The sequence below is a fragment of the Dendrobates tinctorius genome, unplaced genomic scaffold (genome assembly GCF_039654945.1).
Source record: "Dendrobates tinctorius isolate UK_male_01 unplaced genomic scaffold, ASM3965494v1 ptg000151l, whole genome shotgun sequence".
Taxonomy (NCBI): Eukaryota; Metazoa; Chordata; class Amphibia; order Anura; family Dendrobatidae; genus Dendrobates; species Dendrobates tinctorius.
In genome coordinates this window covers 6,471,426-6,489,613 of record NW_027361818.1, presented here as the reverse complement: position 1 = coordinate 6,489,613, position 18,188 = coordinate 6,471,426, and the positions used below count along the sequence as shown (strand labels likewise).

Genomic DNA, 18,188 nt, shown 5'->3' with positions numbered 1-18,188 from the left:
CAGAGGACTATAAAACATTCACACACACTCATTATCTATGAACTGTTCCAATATTTGTGGCCACAACTGTTTATCCCTCTCCCATAAGGATAATTCTGCTTCACGTCACTTGTCTCATCTATTGCGTTATTTCTGTGCTGTCTTGTGTATAAATATGTGATTCTTCAGATGTTGTATTAGTCTAGCCTGATGAAGAGACCTGAGTAGTCTGGAAAGCTTGCAATGTGTTACCATCTTTTCAGTTAGCCATTAAAAGGTATCAACCACTGAGGACTCTCAATTATGAATATTTTTCACACAAAATCTGATGATTTTTTTAATATATATATATATATATATATATATATATATATATATATATATAGGAAACAAAAAAGAAGATTACAATTAGTTTTATAGTTCATGTATTTATTAGCCTTATTTATGACTGAGGTATTCAACAAAATTGGAATCGTAGATTGTACCACAAAAGTTGGCACCAGATCACTAAAGGTCACCCATATGGAAGTGCTTCTCACTAAATTAGAATATCATGGACCTCCCGACTCCAATCCCCGACCCTCCGTGTAGCTTTTCAAGAAGAAAATCATGGTCTCATGTGCAGTGTGCCTGCGGATATCTGCCGGCTGGCACCGGGCAACAATAGGAGATTTTTCATATTGGTTCATTTTGGTCAATGTGATAGACCCTATCAGAGTGATCAAAATAAAAAAAAATAGTAAACCCCCTTTGTCATCCCCTTAGTTAGGTAAAAATAATAAAATTAAAAAATGCATTTTTTCCATTCTTTGCAGTTAGGATTGGGGCTAGGGTTTGGGTTTGATCTAGGGTTAGAGTTGGGGTTAGAGTTGGGCTAGGGTTGGCGTTGGGGCTAGGGTTAGAGCTAGGGTTAGGGTTGGGACTATTGTTAGAGCTAGGGTAAGGGTTGGGCTAGGGTTAAGGTTGGGCTAGGGATAGGGTTGTGGCTAAAGTAGGGTTGTGTTAGGGTTAGGGTTGTGTTGGGTTATGGTTATGTTGGGGTTATGGTTGTGGTGTTGGGGTTATGGTGGTGTTGAGGTTAAGATTGTGTTGGGGTTATGGTTGTGGTTAAGTTTGGGACAATAGGGTTGTGCTGGGGTTAGGGTTGGGTTTAGGACTGTTAGGATAGGAGTTAGAATTGGGGATTTTCCACTGTTTAGCTACATCAGGGGGCCTCCAAATGCGACATGGCGACATGATTCCAGCCATTTTTTAGCTCAAAAAGTCAAATGGTGCTCCCTCCCCTCTTAGTCCTGCCATGCCTTCAAAACAGTGGATTTCCACCACATATGGGGTAACCTTGCTTTAGTTCTCGTGAAGCACCTAAAGGGTTAATAAACTTATTGAATGTGGTTTTGTGCACCGTGAAGGGTGCAGTTTTTAGACTGATGTGACTTTTGGGAATTTTCTGTTATATCGATCCCCCAAACTCACTTCAAATGTGGTGGTCCCTCAAAAATGTGCAAGAAAAGTTGTCTCCAGCGACCACAGGAAATATGATTCTTAAAACTTGACGTTTATTTGATCATCATATTAAAAAGCACAGATATGCAGATATGGGCAATCCTAGTGAAAGGAAAATCCTACATGTTTCAACCTACACAGTCTTAATCATGGATTACATCTCAGCGTAACAGACAGACATTCTTGCACATTGGATTTCCATAACGCCGGGACCAGTGCGTCTCCGTGCGCTGATGACCAGCCAAGGAACCTGGACATAATGGGGTGAGCTGTACTTTTTCCTTTTTACCTGTCCCTAAAAAAATGGTTTTGTAAATTTTGTTGCAAAAATGAGAAACTGCTGGTAAACTTTTAACCCTTATAACTTCCTAACAAAAAAAAAAGTTTCCAAAATTGTGCTAATGTAAAGTTAATATGTAGTAAATGTTATATATTAACTATTGTATGTGATACCACTCTCAGGTTTAAGGGTAATTTACTTTGAAAATTGAAAAATTTTAAAGATTTTCTTTTTTTTTCATATCGAAGAAATTTTACCACTAACATGAAGTACAATAAGTCACGAAAAATTAGTTTCAGAATCAGTGGGATACATTGAAGGATTCCAGAGCTATAACTTCATAAAGCGGCAGTGGGTCAGAATTGTAAAAATAGGCTAGGTCATTAAGGACAAAATTGGCTCTGTCACTAAGGGGTGAAATGTTTCAGATCAGCAAACAAATGTAAAGATTAGACAAAGATAACACAAGTAAACACAAAATGCAGTTTTTAAATTAAGCTCTTTATTATTAAGGGAAAAAGAAATCCAAACCTACAGGGCCCTGTGTGAAAATGTGATTGCCCAAATGAGTGTCCCATAGTGGGACAAAGTGTAAAAGTCAGAATGAAATAAAAAAAAAATTAAATAATTGTAAAAATATTGAAAAAATAAAAAAATCAATATTTACTCTATAAATGAATAAATATTTGAATGAAAAAAAAATCTAAACAATAAAAGTACACATATTTGGTATCGCTGCATGTTCCACTAGTTCACCCCTTTATTGAACATCATAAAAAATCAAGGCAAAAACAATGCTTTATCATCATACCACCAAACAAAAAGTGGAATAACACGCTATCAAAAAGATGGATATAAATAACCATGGTACCGCTGAAAACGTCATCTTGTCTCACAAAAAACGAGCTGCAATACAATGTTATCAGCGAAAAAATAAAAGTTATAGCTGTCAGAATAAAGTGATGCAAAAATAATTATTTTTTATAGAAAATTGTTTTTATTGTATAAAAGCACCAAAACATAAAAAAAAATAAATGAGGTATCGCTGTAATCGTACTGACCAGAAGAATACAACAGCTTTATCAATTTTACCACATGCGGAACGGTATAAACGCACCCTCCAAAAGAAATTCATGAAATGCTGTTTTTTGTTCATCTTGTCTCCCAAAAATCAGAATAGAAAGCGATCAAAACAGTCATGTGCCCAAAAATGGTACCAATAAAAACGTCAACTCGTCCCACAAAAAATAAGACCTCTCATGACTCGGTGGGTCAAAATATGGAAAAATTATAGCTCTCAATATGTGGTCATGCAAAAACTATTTTTTGCAATAAAAAGCGTCTTTTAGTGTGTGACAGCTGCCAAACATAAAAACCCGCTATAAGGCCTCTTTCACACGTCCTGATATTTCCAGTACCGGAGATGTCAGTGTCTGTGTGTGTAAAACTTGCGGCACACGTGTGGGCGCCCGGGAAGAAGCGTTACATTGAGCACTGTTCCCCGTTGCCGAGTGCTGATCACAGCTCTCATCATTCTCCCCTCCTCTGTCAGAGATCGGCACAAGCAGGGGAGAATGATGAGAGTTATATTTAACCCCTTAACGATCGTCGATACGCCCTTTAACGGCGGCAATTAAGGGTACTTAAACCACAGCGCCGCTTTCTAACGGCACTGAGGTTAAGGTTATAGAGCCCCCAGTGTCAGAATTTCTTTATTGTATCGGCTGCCAGGGGTAGCCGAGACCCTAGTGAACATGATTCGGGTCGGTTTTTACTGACACTGGTGTTGCCATCTCCGTTATTAATGATATAACGGTGACCGCAAAAAAGAGTACGATTTTCCATTTAACTTCTCTCTCCTCTGATTTGATCATACATCACAGGAGAGAGAAATAGGGTCCCCCGATCACCCCCCCAGTACCTCCATTGTCCAAGCAGGCCCCCTGAAGTCCCCCAGGCTGCCGGCTTCTACTTCTGGGAGAAAATGGTGGGCGCATGCACAGTGCGCCCGCCGAGATCTGCCAGCCAGCCCCCGGCAACAATAAAAGATTTTTTCCTATTGGTTCATTTTGATCACTGTGATAGACCCTACCACAGTGATCAAAATAAAAAAAAAATTAAATCAAACCCCCCTTTATCTCCCCCTTAGTTAGGGAAAAATAATAAAATAAAAAATGTATTTATTTCCATTTTCCCATTAGGGTTAGAGTTGGGCTAAAGTGAGTTGGGCTAAAGTTAGGGTTAGGGTTGGGGCTAAAGTTAGGTTAGGGTGGGGCTAAAGTTAGGGTTAGGGTTGGGGATAAAGATAGGATTAGGTTTGGGGCTAGAGTTGTGCTTAAGGTTTGGATTATGGTTGTGGTTGGGATTAGAGTTAGGGTTGGGATTAGGGTTAGGGGTGTGTTAGGGTTAGGTTTGTGGTTAGGGTTATGGTTAGGATTGGGATTAGGGTTAGGGGTGTGCTGGGGTCAGGGTTGGAGTTAGAATTGGGGGGTTTCCACTCTTTAGGCACATCAGGTGCTCTCCAAACGCGACATGCAGCCAATTCTGCATTGAGAAAGTGAAACAACGCTCCTTCCCTTCCGAGCTCTGCTGTGCACCCAAACAGTGGTTCCCCCCCTACATATCAGGTATCAGCATACTCAGGACAAATGGGACAACAACTTTTGGGGTGCAATTTCTCCTGTTACCCTTGGTAAAGTAAAAAAAATTGTTCTGAAGTAAATTTTTTGTGAAAAAAGTTAAATGTTCATTTTTTTTAAACATTCCAAAAATTCCTGTGAAGCACCTGAAGGGTTAATAAACTTCTTGAATGTGGTTTTGAGCACCTTCAGGGGTGCAGTTTTTAGAATGGTGTCACTTTTGGGTATTTTCCATCACATAGACCCCTCAAAGTGATTTCAAATGTGATGTGGTCCCTAAAAAAAAGGTGTTGTAAAAATGAGAAATCGCTGTTTAAATTTTAACCCTTTATAACTTCCTAACAAAAAAATTTTGGTTCCAAAATTGTGCTGATGTAAAGTAAACATGTGGGAAATGTTACTTATTAAGTATTTTATGTGACATATCTCTGTGATTTAAGGGCATGAAAATTCAAAGTTGGAAAATTGCAAAATGTTCAAAATTTTCGCCAAATTTCCATTTTTTTCACAAATAAACGCAAGTCATATCAAACAAATTTTACTACTATCATGGAGTACAATATTTCATAAGAAAACAATGTTAGAATCACTAGGATCCATGAAAGCGTTCCAGAGTTATTACCTCATAAAGGGATAGTGGTCAGAATTGTAAAATTTGACCCGTCATTAACATGCAAGCCACCCGTGGGCTTAAAGGGGTTAAAGTCATACCAAAGCATCTCAGTCGGATTAAGGTCAGCACTTTGACTAGGCCACTTCAAAGTCTTAATTTTGTTTTTCTTAAGCCTTTCAGAGGTGGGGTTAGGCGTCAGGTTTCTGTGTCTGCTCTGCAGGAATCCAGACCCTTACATTCTGCGGTCTCTTGCTGTTTATCTACCGCAGAGGAGATTGCCTTGCAGCAAATCTCTCCATGGGCTAAGTCCCTCTGTCCTCCTACTGAGCATGCTCATGAGACGATTTTCCATTGGAGATCGGGAGTCATGTGCTCAGGTCCTGCTCCAGATCTCATTGGTCCATCTCAGAGATCTGGAAGCTTCCGGAAGGTCCCGGCTGCTATAAAAAGCACGCATGGCCGTTCCGCCATGCGCTAGTATAGTCTCTAGTTGCTACTGTGTGAATGATGATGGATGTATGATTCTGGTGACTGACTCATTTGAAACCCCTTCCCTCTGATATTACGTATGTGGACAGGAACTAAGCTTAGAGTCAGCGCCAGCGCGCCACTACTACATCATCCACAGTTGCTAGCGTCTGACATTGCGCTTGCGTACTAGCTTTGTCATCTAGCGGCAGTGTCCTACGCCGCGCTGCAGTTGCAGCCCTCCTTGGCGTCTGCAGTTGCGATGTCGCACGCACGGTAGGTCTAGACGGACGCAATTACGCTGTCTTTGGCTCTGCTCCTGTGACCAAATACCGTGTGTGCATTTACTCTGAGTACTGTGACTCCAACAGGCTCAGCCTTATTGTATTTGTCTTGTTGGCACCTCTATGACTTAACAGAGATTGCTCTGCGCACCTGGGTGACGTTTAACCCACGTGCGCATTTCCGCCATATTGCTTGCCTGCCACCACTTAGCAGCAGTCATATCATCTACTGCACGGTGGACCCCGAGCAGCGAACGCACTTTATTATTATTTTTATTTAGTTAATTCCGCCGTTCCTAACAGGTGGACTTACTGATGTGTTTTGGATACATTTTCTGCTGCATAACAGAAGTGCACTTCAGCTTGAGGTCTGAACAGATGGACAGATATTTTCCTTTGGGATTTTTTTTTACAGCAAAATTCATGGCTCCATTTACCACAGCAAGTCTTCCAGGTCCTGAAGCAGCAAAACAGCCCCAGACATCACACTACCACTACCTTATTTTACTGCTAGTATGATATTCCTTTTCTGAAATGCTGTGTGACTTCTACGCAAGATGTAATGGGATATACACTTTCCAAAAAGTTCAACTTTTGTCTTGCAGTCCAAAGAGTATTCTCCCAAAAGGCTTGGGGGGCATCAAGATCACTGGCGGTCACAGACAGTAAAGGGCCCATGTGCAAGAACAATATATGTGCCCTTTGAAGTCCAAGAACTCTTAAAAATGGAAAATTGCACCTGCTTTGGAGGTACAATTGGGCCTTCTTATCTCTGGGACCCCTGTACGGTTTCTTAGGTTGCACCCAGTGGCGGGCTGGGCCGGGTGGCAGGGATGCATTTGCCCCCCGGGCCGGTCCCCAGACGGCTGTTCAGGGCCGCCGGAGGCCTGGCACTGTACTTTTTATTGCGGCCGCCAAAACTTCATTTGCGGCCGGGCTGGCAGACTCCTTCCTGATCGCGCATGAATGATGCATCCAGATGTATTTGCATCTTTGAGACGCGAATACATTTGAATGCATTATATATGGCACAGAGCAGAGCATCGCCGTTGTTGCTGCTCCGCGGCCTAGCGTGCAGCAGAGTGATGAAGTCATCATGCTGCGACCTCCTCACACTGCTGCTGGCGACGCAGAGCAGGGAAGAAGAGGTGGGGACAAGGCGGCCGGCGGGAAAAATGGTGAGCAGCAGCGCTCAAATGAGGAGCAGGAGCTGAGCTGCTGAAGATTCGAGAGCTGTCATTTGCTGTGCATGCATAAGGTATGGGGCATGAATCCATGGTGTTAGTCCACAAGGGCAGCCGCACAGCATTGTGTGTATGAGAGTGTGTGTGTATGAGTGTGTGTAAGTGTGGTGTGTGTGTATATGAGTGTGTGTGAGTGTATGTGTAAGTGAGTGTGTGTGTATGAGTATGTGTAAGTGAGTGTGTGTATGATTATGTGTAAGTGAGTGTGTGTATGACTGTGTGTGTGTGTGTGTGTGTGCATGAGTGTGTGTGTATATAAGTATGTGGAAGTGAGTGTGTGTATATGAGTGTGTGTGTGTATAAGTATGTGTAAGTGAGTGTGAGTATGAGTGTGTGTGTATGAGTATGTGTAAGTGACTGTGTGTGAGTATGTGAAAATGAGTGTGTGTATGACTGTGTGTGTGTGTATGAGTGTGTGTATGAGTGTGTGTGTGTATGAGTATGTGTAAGTGAGTGTGTGTATGTGTGTGTGTGTTCAGACGGGCAGTGTGGAGGGAGGACATTATAGAGACTAGGGGCAGTATGTGGGGGACATTATGGAGACGAACATTATGGAGAGGGACGGTGTAGGTGGGATATTATGGGATGGAGAGGTATGTTTTGGAGAGGGGTGGTGTATGGGGTATATTATAGGGAGAGTCAGTGAAGGGGATATTATGGAGAGGGGTAGTGTAGGCAGGATATTATGGAGAGGGACATTTATCATGGGGAGGGGCGGCATGTGTGGGGGTATATTTTGGTGAGGGGCAGTGTAGGGGGTATATTATGGAGAGGGGTGGTGTGGGGGTATATTATGGAGAGGGGAGGTGTGGGGGGTATAATGGTGAGTGGCGGTGCAGGGGGTATATTATGGAGAGGGGTTGTGTGGAGGGTATATTATGGAGAGGGGTGGTGTGGGGGGTATATTATGGGGAGGGGTGCAGTGTGTGGGAAGTATCTTATGGGGCGGTGCGGTGTAGGGGGCATATTATGGGGAAGTGTGGTGTAGAGGCATATTATGGGGAAGTGTGGTGTAGGGGCATATTATGGGGAAGTGTGGTGTAGGGGGCATATTATGGTGAGGGGTGGTGTAGGGGGTATATTATGGGGAGTTGTGGTGTAGAGGGTATATTATGGGGAGGTGCGGTGTAGGGGGTATATTATAGAGAAGGGTGATGTGGGAGGGATATTATGGAGAGAGACAGTCTAGGGGGATTTTTTGTGCAGGAAGCACATTGAAGGGCAATTATTTCGTCAGGGGCACAACATGGTAGATATTTATACTTTGCTGACAGTATAATGATTTTACAACGGCACAAAATACTCCTGGCCATGATGAGAGCCACGCACGTTGTTTATAAAAGCTTGGCGTCCGCGCCGCCGCACGCGGCTCTCATCGTGGCCAGGAGTATTTTGCGCCGTTGTAAAATCATAAGCGCACAGCAAAAGGGCTAAGCCTCCTGATGTACCCTAATATGATACGAGTTGAGGCAACATTGCCGAGGTGTGAAGAGCTTAATATCACGGCTTACCATCTCAGGCACATTGTGGACATATTAATCCCATTATGAGTACGGGGATGAGGCAAAATTGCCGGGATGTGGTAGAGCCTTACGTTTATGGCTCAGTCTACTGGAAGACTATATTAATGTTACTCCCATGTGAATAAGCATGTGCATGTGAGAGGTGACATCTACGGACTGAGTGAGTGAGATAAATCATTCGGTCACTGGCTGGCATCTGTTTCAATTGGGCAAAGGAGCCTTTGTGTAGTCAACGGATGACACTGTATTAGGGAGATTCCGTTATTCTATTGGGGACAATGTGCAATAGCATTAGCACTTTAGTCTACGGATATTGGAGTGTAAAATTGGCTATTAATGATTGGGAATGATGCAATGGTATATCCATATATGCAATAATTGTTAAACACTTCCCTTAAAAAAGGATGCCTAGTGAGATCTTCCCTCATTAAAGAGTGTCTTGGAGTCCATGAATACAATGCTGTATAATTATATTAGTGTCCTTTATGACCCCCTCTTGTGGTAGGGGTTGATTGGACAGACTGCACACAAGCACGGTGGATGATTTGATATATTATTTATTCACAATTTATTAAAAGTTAAGTTTTATTATTTTTCCACCACAGTCAGTGATTTTTGCAATTTCGGTAATTGGTTGGATTTGTATCTGGTGTAAGGGTGCCAATTCATTGATATCTCTAATACTGACCACATCTCATAAGTAGTGAGGTTCCTGTATGGTCCGCTGTCTGATGATAAAGGTAGCAACAACTCCCAGTATCTTCTTACCATAGTTAAGGACATACTGGGAGCTCCATGTTCATGTCATACAAGTGTATCATGGGGCTGATCTAACACTGAAATTGACCACTGTAATAAGCGTGGTGCTGCATTCATCTACTGATGGTGGTTCTAATGTTACATTCATCTACTGACGTGGTTCTGTCGCTGCATTCATCTACTGATGGTATTCATGACCCTGCATTCATCTACTGATGGTGGTTCTGTCCCTGCATTCATCTACTGATGGTGGCTGTGTACCTGCATTCATCTACTGATGGTGGTTCTGTTGCTGCATTCATCTACTGATGGTGGTTCTAATGTTACATTCATCTACTGATGGTGGTTCTGTTGCTGCATTCATCTACTGATGGTGGTTCTGGCGCTGCATTCATCTACTGATGGTGGTTCTAATGTTACATTCATCTACTGATGGTGGTTCTGTTGCTGCATTCATCTACTGATGGTGGTTCTGGCGCTGCATTCATCTACTGATGGTGGTTCTGGCCCTGCATTTAACTACTGATGGTGGTTCTGGCCCTGAATTCATCTACTGATGGTGGTTCTGACCCTGCATTCATCTACTGATGGTGGTTCTGGTGCTGCATTCATCTACTGATGGTGGTTCTGGCCCTGCATTTATCTACTGATGGTGGTTCTGTTGCTGAATTCATCTACTGATGGTGGTTCCGACCCTGCATTCATCTACTGATGGTGGTTCTGTTGCTGCATTCATCTACTGATGGTGGTTCTGACCCTGTATTCATCTACTGATGGTGGCTGTGTCCCTGCATTCAGCTACTGATGGTGATTCTGGCCCTGCATTCATCTATTGATGTTAGTTCTGTTGCTGCATTCATCTACTGATGGTGGTTCTGTTGCTGCATTCATCTACTGATGGTGGTTCTGACCCTGCATTCATCTACTGATGGTGGCTGTGTCCCTGCATTCATCTACTGATGGTGGTTCTGGCCCTGCATTCATCTACTGATGGTGGTTCTGGCCCTGCATTCATCTACTGATGGTGGTTCTGTTGCTGCATTCATCTACTGATGGTGGTTCTGTTGCTGCATTCATCTACTGATGGTGGTTCTGACCCTGCATTCATCTACTGATGGTGGCTGTGTCCCTGCATTCATCTACTGACAGTGATTCTGGCCCTGTATTCATCTATTGATGGTGGTTCTGTTGCTGCATTCATCTACTGATGGTGGTTCTGTTGCTGCATTCATCTACTGATGGTGGTTCTGTTGCTGTATTCATCTAGTGATGGTGGCTGTGTCCCTGCATTCATCTGTTGATGGTGGTTCTGGCCCTGCATTCATCTACTGATGGTGGTTCTGGCCCTGCATGTATCTACTGATTCTGGTTCTGTTTCTGGATTCATCTACTGATGGTGGTTCTGTGGCTGCATTCATCTACTGATGGTGGTTCTGTGGCTGCATTCATCTACTTATGGTGGTTCTGACCCTGCGTTCATCTACTGATGGTGGATGTGTCCCTGCATTCATCTACTGATGGTGATTTTGGCCCTGCGTTCATCTACTGATGGTGGTTCTGTTGCTGCATTCATCTACTGATAGTGGTTCTATTTCTGCATTCATCTACTGATGTTGGTTCTGTTGCTGCATTCATCTTCTGATGGTGGTTCTGTTGCTGCATTCATCTACTGATGGTGGTTCTGGCCCTGCATTCATCTACTGATAGTGGTTCTATTGCTGCATTCATCTACTGATGTTGGTTCTGTTGCTGCATTCATCTACTGATGTTGGTTCTGTTGCTGCATTCATCTTCTGATGGTGGTTCTGTTGCTGCATTCATCTACTGATGGTGGTTCTGGCCCTGCATTCATCTACTGATTGTGGTTCTGGCCCTGCATTCATCTACTGATGGTGGTTCTGGCCCTGCATTCATCTACTGATGGTGGTTCTGGCCCTGCATGTATCTACTGATTCTGGTTCTGTTTCTGGATTCATCTACTGATGGTGGTTCTGTTGCTGCATTCATCTACTGATGGTGGTTCTGTGGCTGCATTCATCTACTTCTGGTGGTTCTGACCCTGCGTTCATCTACTGATGGTGGATGTGTCCCTGCATTCATCTACTGATGGTGATTTTGTCCCTGCGTTCATCTACTGATGGTGGTTCTGTTGCTGCATTCATCTACTGATAGTGGTTCTATTTCTGCATTCATCTACTGATGTTGGTTCTGTTGCTGCATTCATCTTCTGATGGTGGTTCTGTTGCTGCATTCATCTACTGATGGTGGTTCTGGCCCTGCATTCATCTACTGATAGTGGTTCTATTGCTGCATTCATCTACTGATGTTGGTTCTGTTGCTGCATTCATCTACTGATGTTGGTTCTGTTGCTGCATTCATCTTCTGATGGTGGTTCTGTTGCTGCATTCATCTACTGATGGTGGTTCTGGCCCTGCATTCATCTACTGATGGTGGTTCTGGCCCTGCATTCATCTACTGATGGTGGTTCTGTCCCTGCCATTCATCTACTGATGGTGGTTCTGACCTTGCATTCATCTACTGATGGTGGTTCTGACCCTGCATTCATCTACTGATGGTGGTTCTGTTGCTGCATTCATCTACTGATGGTGGTTCTGCTGCTGCATTCATCTACTGATGGTGGTTCTGACCCTGCATTCATCTACTGATGGTGGCTGTGTCCCTGCATTCATCTACTGATGGTGGTTCTGGCCCTGCATTCATCTACTGATGGTGGTTCTGTTGCTGCATTCATCTACTGATGGTGGTTCTGTTGCTGCATTCATCTACTGATGGTGGTTCTGACCGTGCATTCATCTACTGATGGTGGCTGTGTCCCTGCATTCATCTACTGACAGTGATTCTGGCCCTGCATTCATCTATTGATGGTGGTTCTGTTGCTGCATTCATCTACTGATGGTGGTTCTGTTGCTGCATTCATCTACTGATGGTGGTTCTGTTGCTGCATTCATCTACTGATGGTGGCTGTGTCCCTGCATTCATCTGTTGATGGTGGTTCTGGCCCTGCATTCATCTACTGATGGTGTTTCTGGCCCTGCATTCATCTACTGATTCTGGTTCTGTTTCTGGATTCATCTAGTGATGGTGGTTCTGTTGCTGCATTCATCTACTGATGGTGGTTCTGTGGCTGCATTCATCTACTGATGGTGATTCTGACCCTGCATTCATCTACTGATGGTGGCTGTGTCCCTGCATTCATCTACTGATGGTGATTTTGGCCCTGCATTCATCTGCTGATGGTGATTTTGGCCCTGCATTCATCTACTGATATTGGTTCTGTTGCTGCATTCATCTTCTGATGGTGGTTCTGTTGCTGCATTCACCTACTGATGTTGGTTCTGTTGCTGCATTCATCTACTGATGTTGGTTCTGTTGCTGCATTCATCTACTGATGTTGGTTCTGTTGCTGCATTCATCTTCTGATGGTGGTTCTGTTGCTGCATTCATCTACTGATGGTAGTTCTGGCCCTGCATTCATCTACTGATGGTGGTTCTGGTCCCGCATTCATCTACTGATGGTGGCTGTGTCCCTGCATTCATCTACTGATGGTGGTTCTGGCCCTGCATTCATCTACTGATGGTGGCTGTGTCCCTGCATTCATCTACTGATTCTGGTTCTGTTTCTGGATTCATCTACTGATGGTGGTTCTGTTGCTGCATTCATCTACTGATGGTGGTTCTGTGGCTGCATTCATCTACTGATGGTGGTTCTGACCCTGCATTCATCTACTGATGGTGGCTGTGTCCCTGCATTCATCTACTGATGGTGATTTTGGCCCTGCATTCATCTACTGATGGTGGTTCTGTTACTGCATTCATCTACTGATATTGGTTCTGTTGCTGCATTCATCTACTGATGTTGGTTCTGTTGCTGTACTGATGTTGGTTCTGTTGCTGCATTCATCTACTGATGTTGGTTCTGTTGCTGCATTCATCTTCTGATGGTGGTTCTGTTGCTGCATTCATCTACTGATGGTGGTTCTGACCCTGCATTCATCTACTGATGGTGGCTGTGTCCCTGCATTCATCTACTGATGGTGATTTTGGCCCTGCATTCATCTGCTGATGGTGATTTTGGCCCTGCATTCATCTACTGATGTTGGTTCTGTTGCTGCATTCATCTTCTGATGGTGGTTCTGTTGCTGCATTCATCTTCTGATGGTGGTTCTGTTGCTGCATTCATCTACTGATGGTGGTTCTGACCCTGCATTCATCTACTGATGGTGGCTGTGTCCCTGCATTCATCTACTGATGGTGATTTTGGCCCTGCATTCATCTGCTGATGGTGATTTTGGCCCTGCATTCATCTACTGATGTTGGTTCTGTTGCTGCATTCATCTACTGATGTTGGTTCTGTTGCTGCATTCATCTACTGATGTTGGTTCTGTTGCTGCATTCATCTTCTGATGGTGGTTCTGTTGCTGCATTCATCTACTGATGGTAGTTCTGGCCCTGCATTCATCTACTGATGGTGGTTCTGGCCCTGTATTCATCTACTGATGGTGGTTCTGGCCCTGCATTCATCTACTGATGGTGGTTCTGGCCCTGTATTCATCTACTGATCGTGGTTCTGGCCCTGCATTCATCTACTGATGTTGGTTCTGTTACTGCATTCATCTACTGATGTTGGTTCTGTTGCTGCATTCATCTTCTGATGGTGGTTCTGTTGCTGCATTCATCTACTGATGGTAGTTCTGGCCCTGCATTCATCTACTGATCGTGGTTCTGGTCCTGCATTCATCTACTGATGGTGGCTGTGTCCCTGCATTCATCTACTGATGGTGGTTCTGGCCCTGCATTCATCTACTGATGGTGGCTGTGTCCCTGCATTCATCTACTGATTCTGGTTCTGTTTCTGGATTCATCTACTGATGGTGGTTCTGTTGCTGCATTCATCTACTGATGGTGGTTCTGTGGCTGCATTCATCTACTGATGGTGGTTCTGACCCTGCATTCATCTACTGATGGTGGCTGTGTCCCTGCATTCATCTACTGATGGTGATTTTGGCCCTGCATTCATCTACTGATGGTGGTTCTGTTACTGCATTCTTCTACTGATGTTGGTTTTGTTGCTGCATTCTTCTACTGATGTTGGTTCTGTTGCTGCATTCATCTACTGATGTTGGTTCTGTTGCTGCATTCATCTTCTGATGGTGGTTCTGTTGCTGCATTCATCTACTGATGGTGGTTCTGACCCTGCATTCATCTACTGATGGTGGCTGTGTCCCTGCATTCATCTACTGATGGTGATTTTGGCCCTGCATTCATCTGCTGATGGTGATTTTGGCCCTGCATTCATCTTCTGATGGTGGTTCTGTTGCTGCATTCATATACTGATGGTAGTTCTGGCCCTGCATTCATCTACTGATGGTGGTTCTGGCCCTGTATTCATCTACTGATGGTGGTTCTGGCCCTGCATTCATCTACTGATGGTGGTTCTGGCCCTGTATTCATCTACTGATGGTGGTTCTGGCCCTGCATTCATCTACTGATGGTGGTTCTGACCCTGCATTCATCTACTGATGGTGGTTGTGGCCCTGCATTCATCTACTGATGGTGGTTCTGGCTCTGCATTCATCTACTGATGGTGGTTCTGGCCCTGCATTCATCTACTGATGGGGATTCTGGTGCTACATTTATCTATTGTCGGTGATTCTGGTGCTGCATGTATCTACTGATGGTTCTGTCACTTCATTCAACTACTGGTTCTGATCATATACACATGTAGCAAGCCATAATGTGCTTCATGGCTATGTTAAAACTGAAACTTATATAGCTCCATATGTGATATCTGAGGTTCTGTAGGCAGGTCCAGGTGTGACCAGTATAGAGCACTGGGAAAAAAAATCCTAGGTAATGATGAGAAGCATAGCATACTTTGCTTTACTACATATCTGAAAATGTATATCCAGTTTAAAATTAATAATACATGAGCATAATATGTGATTTGTCTGATCAATAGAAACGCTCATCTGAGCTGATCCCAGAACTTTCTGGTTTTTCATTGAACAGCTCTCAGACAGGCAATACAGTAGTAGGCATATAGCCTATGAAGCAGCCGGAGGTAAACATGTTAAGGGGGATGTCCAGATTTAAGTTACAAATCACTCTGTGACTGCAGACTCATAAATCCTCACATTGCTCGCAGTGCTGTCGTGATTCGGCAGGCGCGTGACTGCAGGTATGTGATTTGCATACATGACAACTAGCCTTACTCAGCCCCGCTTATTACACCTGTATTGAGCAAGGCCAGAAACAGTCTAGTTATAATATGGCCGGGAATATACACATCACATACTTGATCACATAAGTGCCCGCTCCCACCGCCAGCACCAGAAAATCCTCACAGCGCACATGATGTGAGGATTCACATATAGTGACTTTAGACTTGTAGCTTAAGATCGGACAACCTTTTTAATTATGGGCCACTAGTGATGGGCCACTGATGTGTGCTTGCCCCCCAGCCTAAAATGTGCCAGCCAGCCCCTGGTTGCACCAATGATATGTCCGCCCCTGATCAAGATGTTTTCTGGCCAAACTGAGATGAGTCTATGTTCTTGTTGCTCAGCTGTGGTTTTCGTCTTGGAACTGCAGGACATTTTTGCTCAGCCTCTTTCTTATCATGGACACATGAACACTGACCTTAACTGAGGCAAGTGAGGCCTGCAGTTCTTTGGATGTTGCTGTGAGTTCTTTTCTGACCTATTGGATGAGTCGTTGCTGCATTCTTGGGGTAATTTTGGTCAGCTGGCCACTCCTGGGAAGGTTCACCATTGTTCCACGTTTTCACCATTTGTGGATAATTACTCTGTGTGGTTTGCAAGAGTCCCAAAGCTTTAGAAATGGCTTTATAACCTTTTATAACCTTTTCCAGACTGTTAAATCTCAATTGCTTTGTTTCTCATTTGTTCCAGAATTTCTTTGGTTTGCGGCATGATGTCTAGTTTTTGAGGATCTCTTGGTCTACTTCACTTTGTCAGGCAGGTCCTGTTTAAGTGATTTCTTGATTGAGGACAGGTGTGGCAGTAATCAGGCCCACATGCAGCTAGGGAATTTAAACTCAGCTTCCCAAAGATGTGATAAGCCACAGTTAATTCATGTTTTAAGGGGGAACAATCACTTTTTTCACAAATGGCACTGTATGTTTGGATTCCTTTTTCCCTTAATAATAGAGAACTTTATTTAAAAACTGCATTTTGTGTTTACTTGTATTATTTTTGTATAATATTTACATTTGTTTGGTGATCTAAAATATTTAAGTGTGACAAACATGCAAAAGAATAGGAAATCAGGAAGGAGGCAAACACTTTTTCACAACACTCTATATTTATAGTTGATTCACTCAGTTTTAGGTGATTTTTTTTGTCTGTTCTAAAGCAATGTCTGGTAGTGTTTGCTGAAAGAGGTGAGGTGATCACATATCGTTAAGGTCAAGAATAAAACTTGATGTCCTACATAGGTCGTACACTTATCTCATTAAATTTTGTCTTACATTCAAATGAGGTCGAAACAATATGATGAAGCATTTGGGTAAGAATATACAAACAACAATGGCCCAACTGGAGGAAAGGATGGCGAAGATCTCCATGGCCACTGTGTACTTCCCACGTGAGCTGAGAGTTGCTGGGATGAAGGATATCCAGACACAAAGGAAGGCCAACATGCTAAATGTAATGTACTTGGCTTCATTGAAACTGTCAGGAAGTCTCCTAGCCAAGAAGGCTACGATGAAGCTGACAGTGGCCAGAAGACCCAAATGCCCCAACATAACCCAAAATGCAAAAGGAGAACCCTCATTACAGTTAAGAATGATAGCACTGGATGGATTCTGGGTGTCATACTCAGGAAATGGAGGAGAGTAGAAAAGCCAAGTCACACAGACAGATATCTGGATGAGAACACAAATCACAATAACAGAGTAGGATACTTTCCCCCCAGTCCATCGTCGTAATCTAGTCCCAGGCTTGGTGGCCTTGAAAGCAATAACCACTGTTATGGTTTTGGCCAAGACACAAGAGATGCACAGAGTAAAAGCCAAGCCAAATGCCACCTGACGCAACAGGCACTTCTCAGGATGTGGATATCCAATGAAAGCTAATGAACTGAGGAAGCAGAAAAATAAGGCAATGAGGAGAAGACAGCTAAGGGACCAGTTATTGGCTCGGACGATCGGTGTTGTGTTGTAACGAATAAAGATTCTCAGAGCTACAATGGGGATGAGCGAGGAAAAAATAGACAGCGCTGCCAAGCTGATTCCCATAGCTTCATCATAGGAGAGAAATTCAATGATTCTTCGTAAGCACAAGTCCTGCTGGGTATTGGGCCAATTATCCCAAGAGCATTTTTGGCATTCCACAGAATCTAGAGAAGAACATGGGGGTTAAGTTATTTGTAAATTCCACGTATAAAAGATACATGATACTTTATGATTGTATTTATGGTACCTGTGACATTTGCAATCTCTCCTTTTGGGCACTGGACGCACTTGAAGCAGCACGTTGGCTTTCCTGGAATTATTACCTTTCTGGTTCCTAAAGGACAACTTGGGCTGCATATTGATTGAGGAGTCTAAGTAGAAGAATTTACCATATGGACATTTACACATTGAAAGCTGGAGAATGATATATTAAAGACTCACGTTTAAGTTTTCTGCTAAAGCATGTAGACCAAGGGTGGGGAACCTACGGTCCATGGGCCGCATGTGGCCCGCGGTGACTTTTCATGCGCTCCACAAACAGGTAGCCAGAGTTCGCAATGCTCGATTGGCAGCTGTATCTGGCCAGCTGGCGGCCCTTTAATTCTCAAGTGCACGGTATGCAGCGTTCATTATACAACGCTGCCTGCACATGAGTGATGATGTCAATGGAGTGGGCGGGAT

The 18,188-nt window shown here is 43.6% G+C and overlaps 1 protein-coding gene across 1 annotated transcript in view; it reads right to left on the bottom strand.

Annotated features, from left to right (window-relative positions):
• Positions 1 to 16,778: 16,778 nt before the first annotated feature.
• LOC141049899 (extracellular calcium-sensing receptor-like) overlaps positions 16,779 to 18,188 on the bottom strand; it is a 57,417-nt gene continuing 56,007 nt past the window's right edge. Inside the window, exons 5-6 of the mRNA XM_073546738.1 lie at positions 17,755 to 17,878; positions 16,779 to 17,671 (exon numbers count right to left, since the gene is read on the bottom strand). Coding sequence (XP_073402839.1) covers positions 16,779 to 17,671; positions 17,755 to 17,878 — 1,017 coding nt within the window. The remainder of the gene's footprint in view (positions 17,672 to 17,754; positions 17,879 to 18,188) is intronic.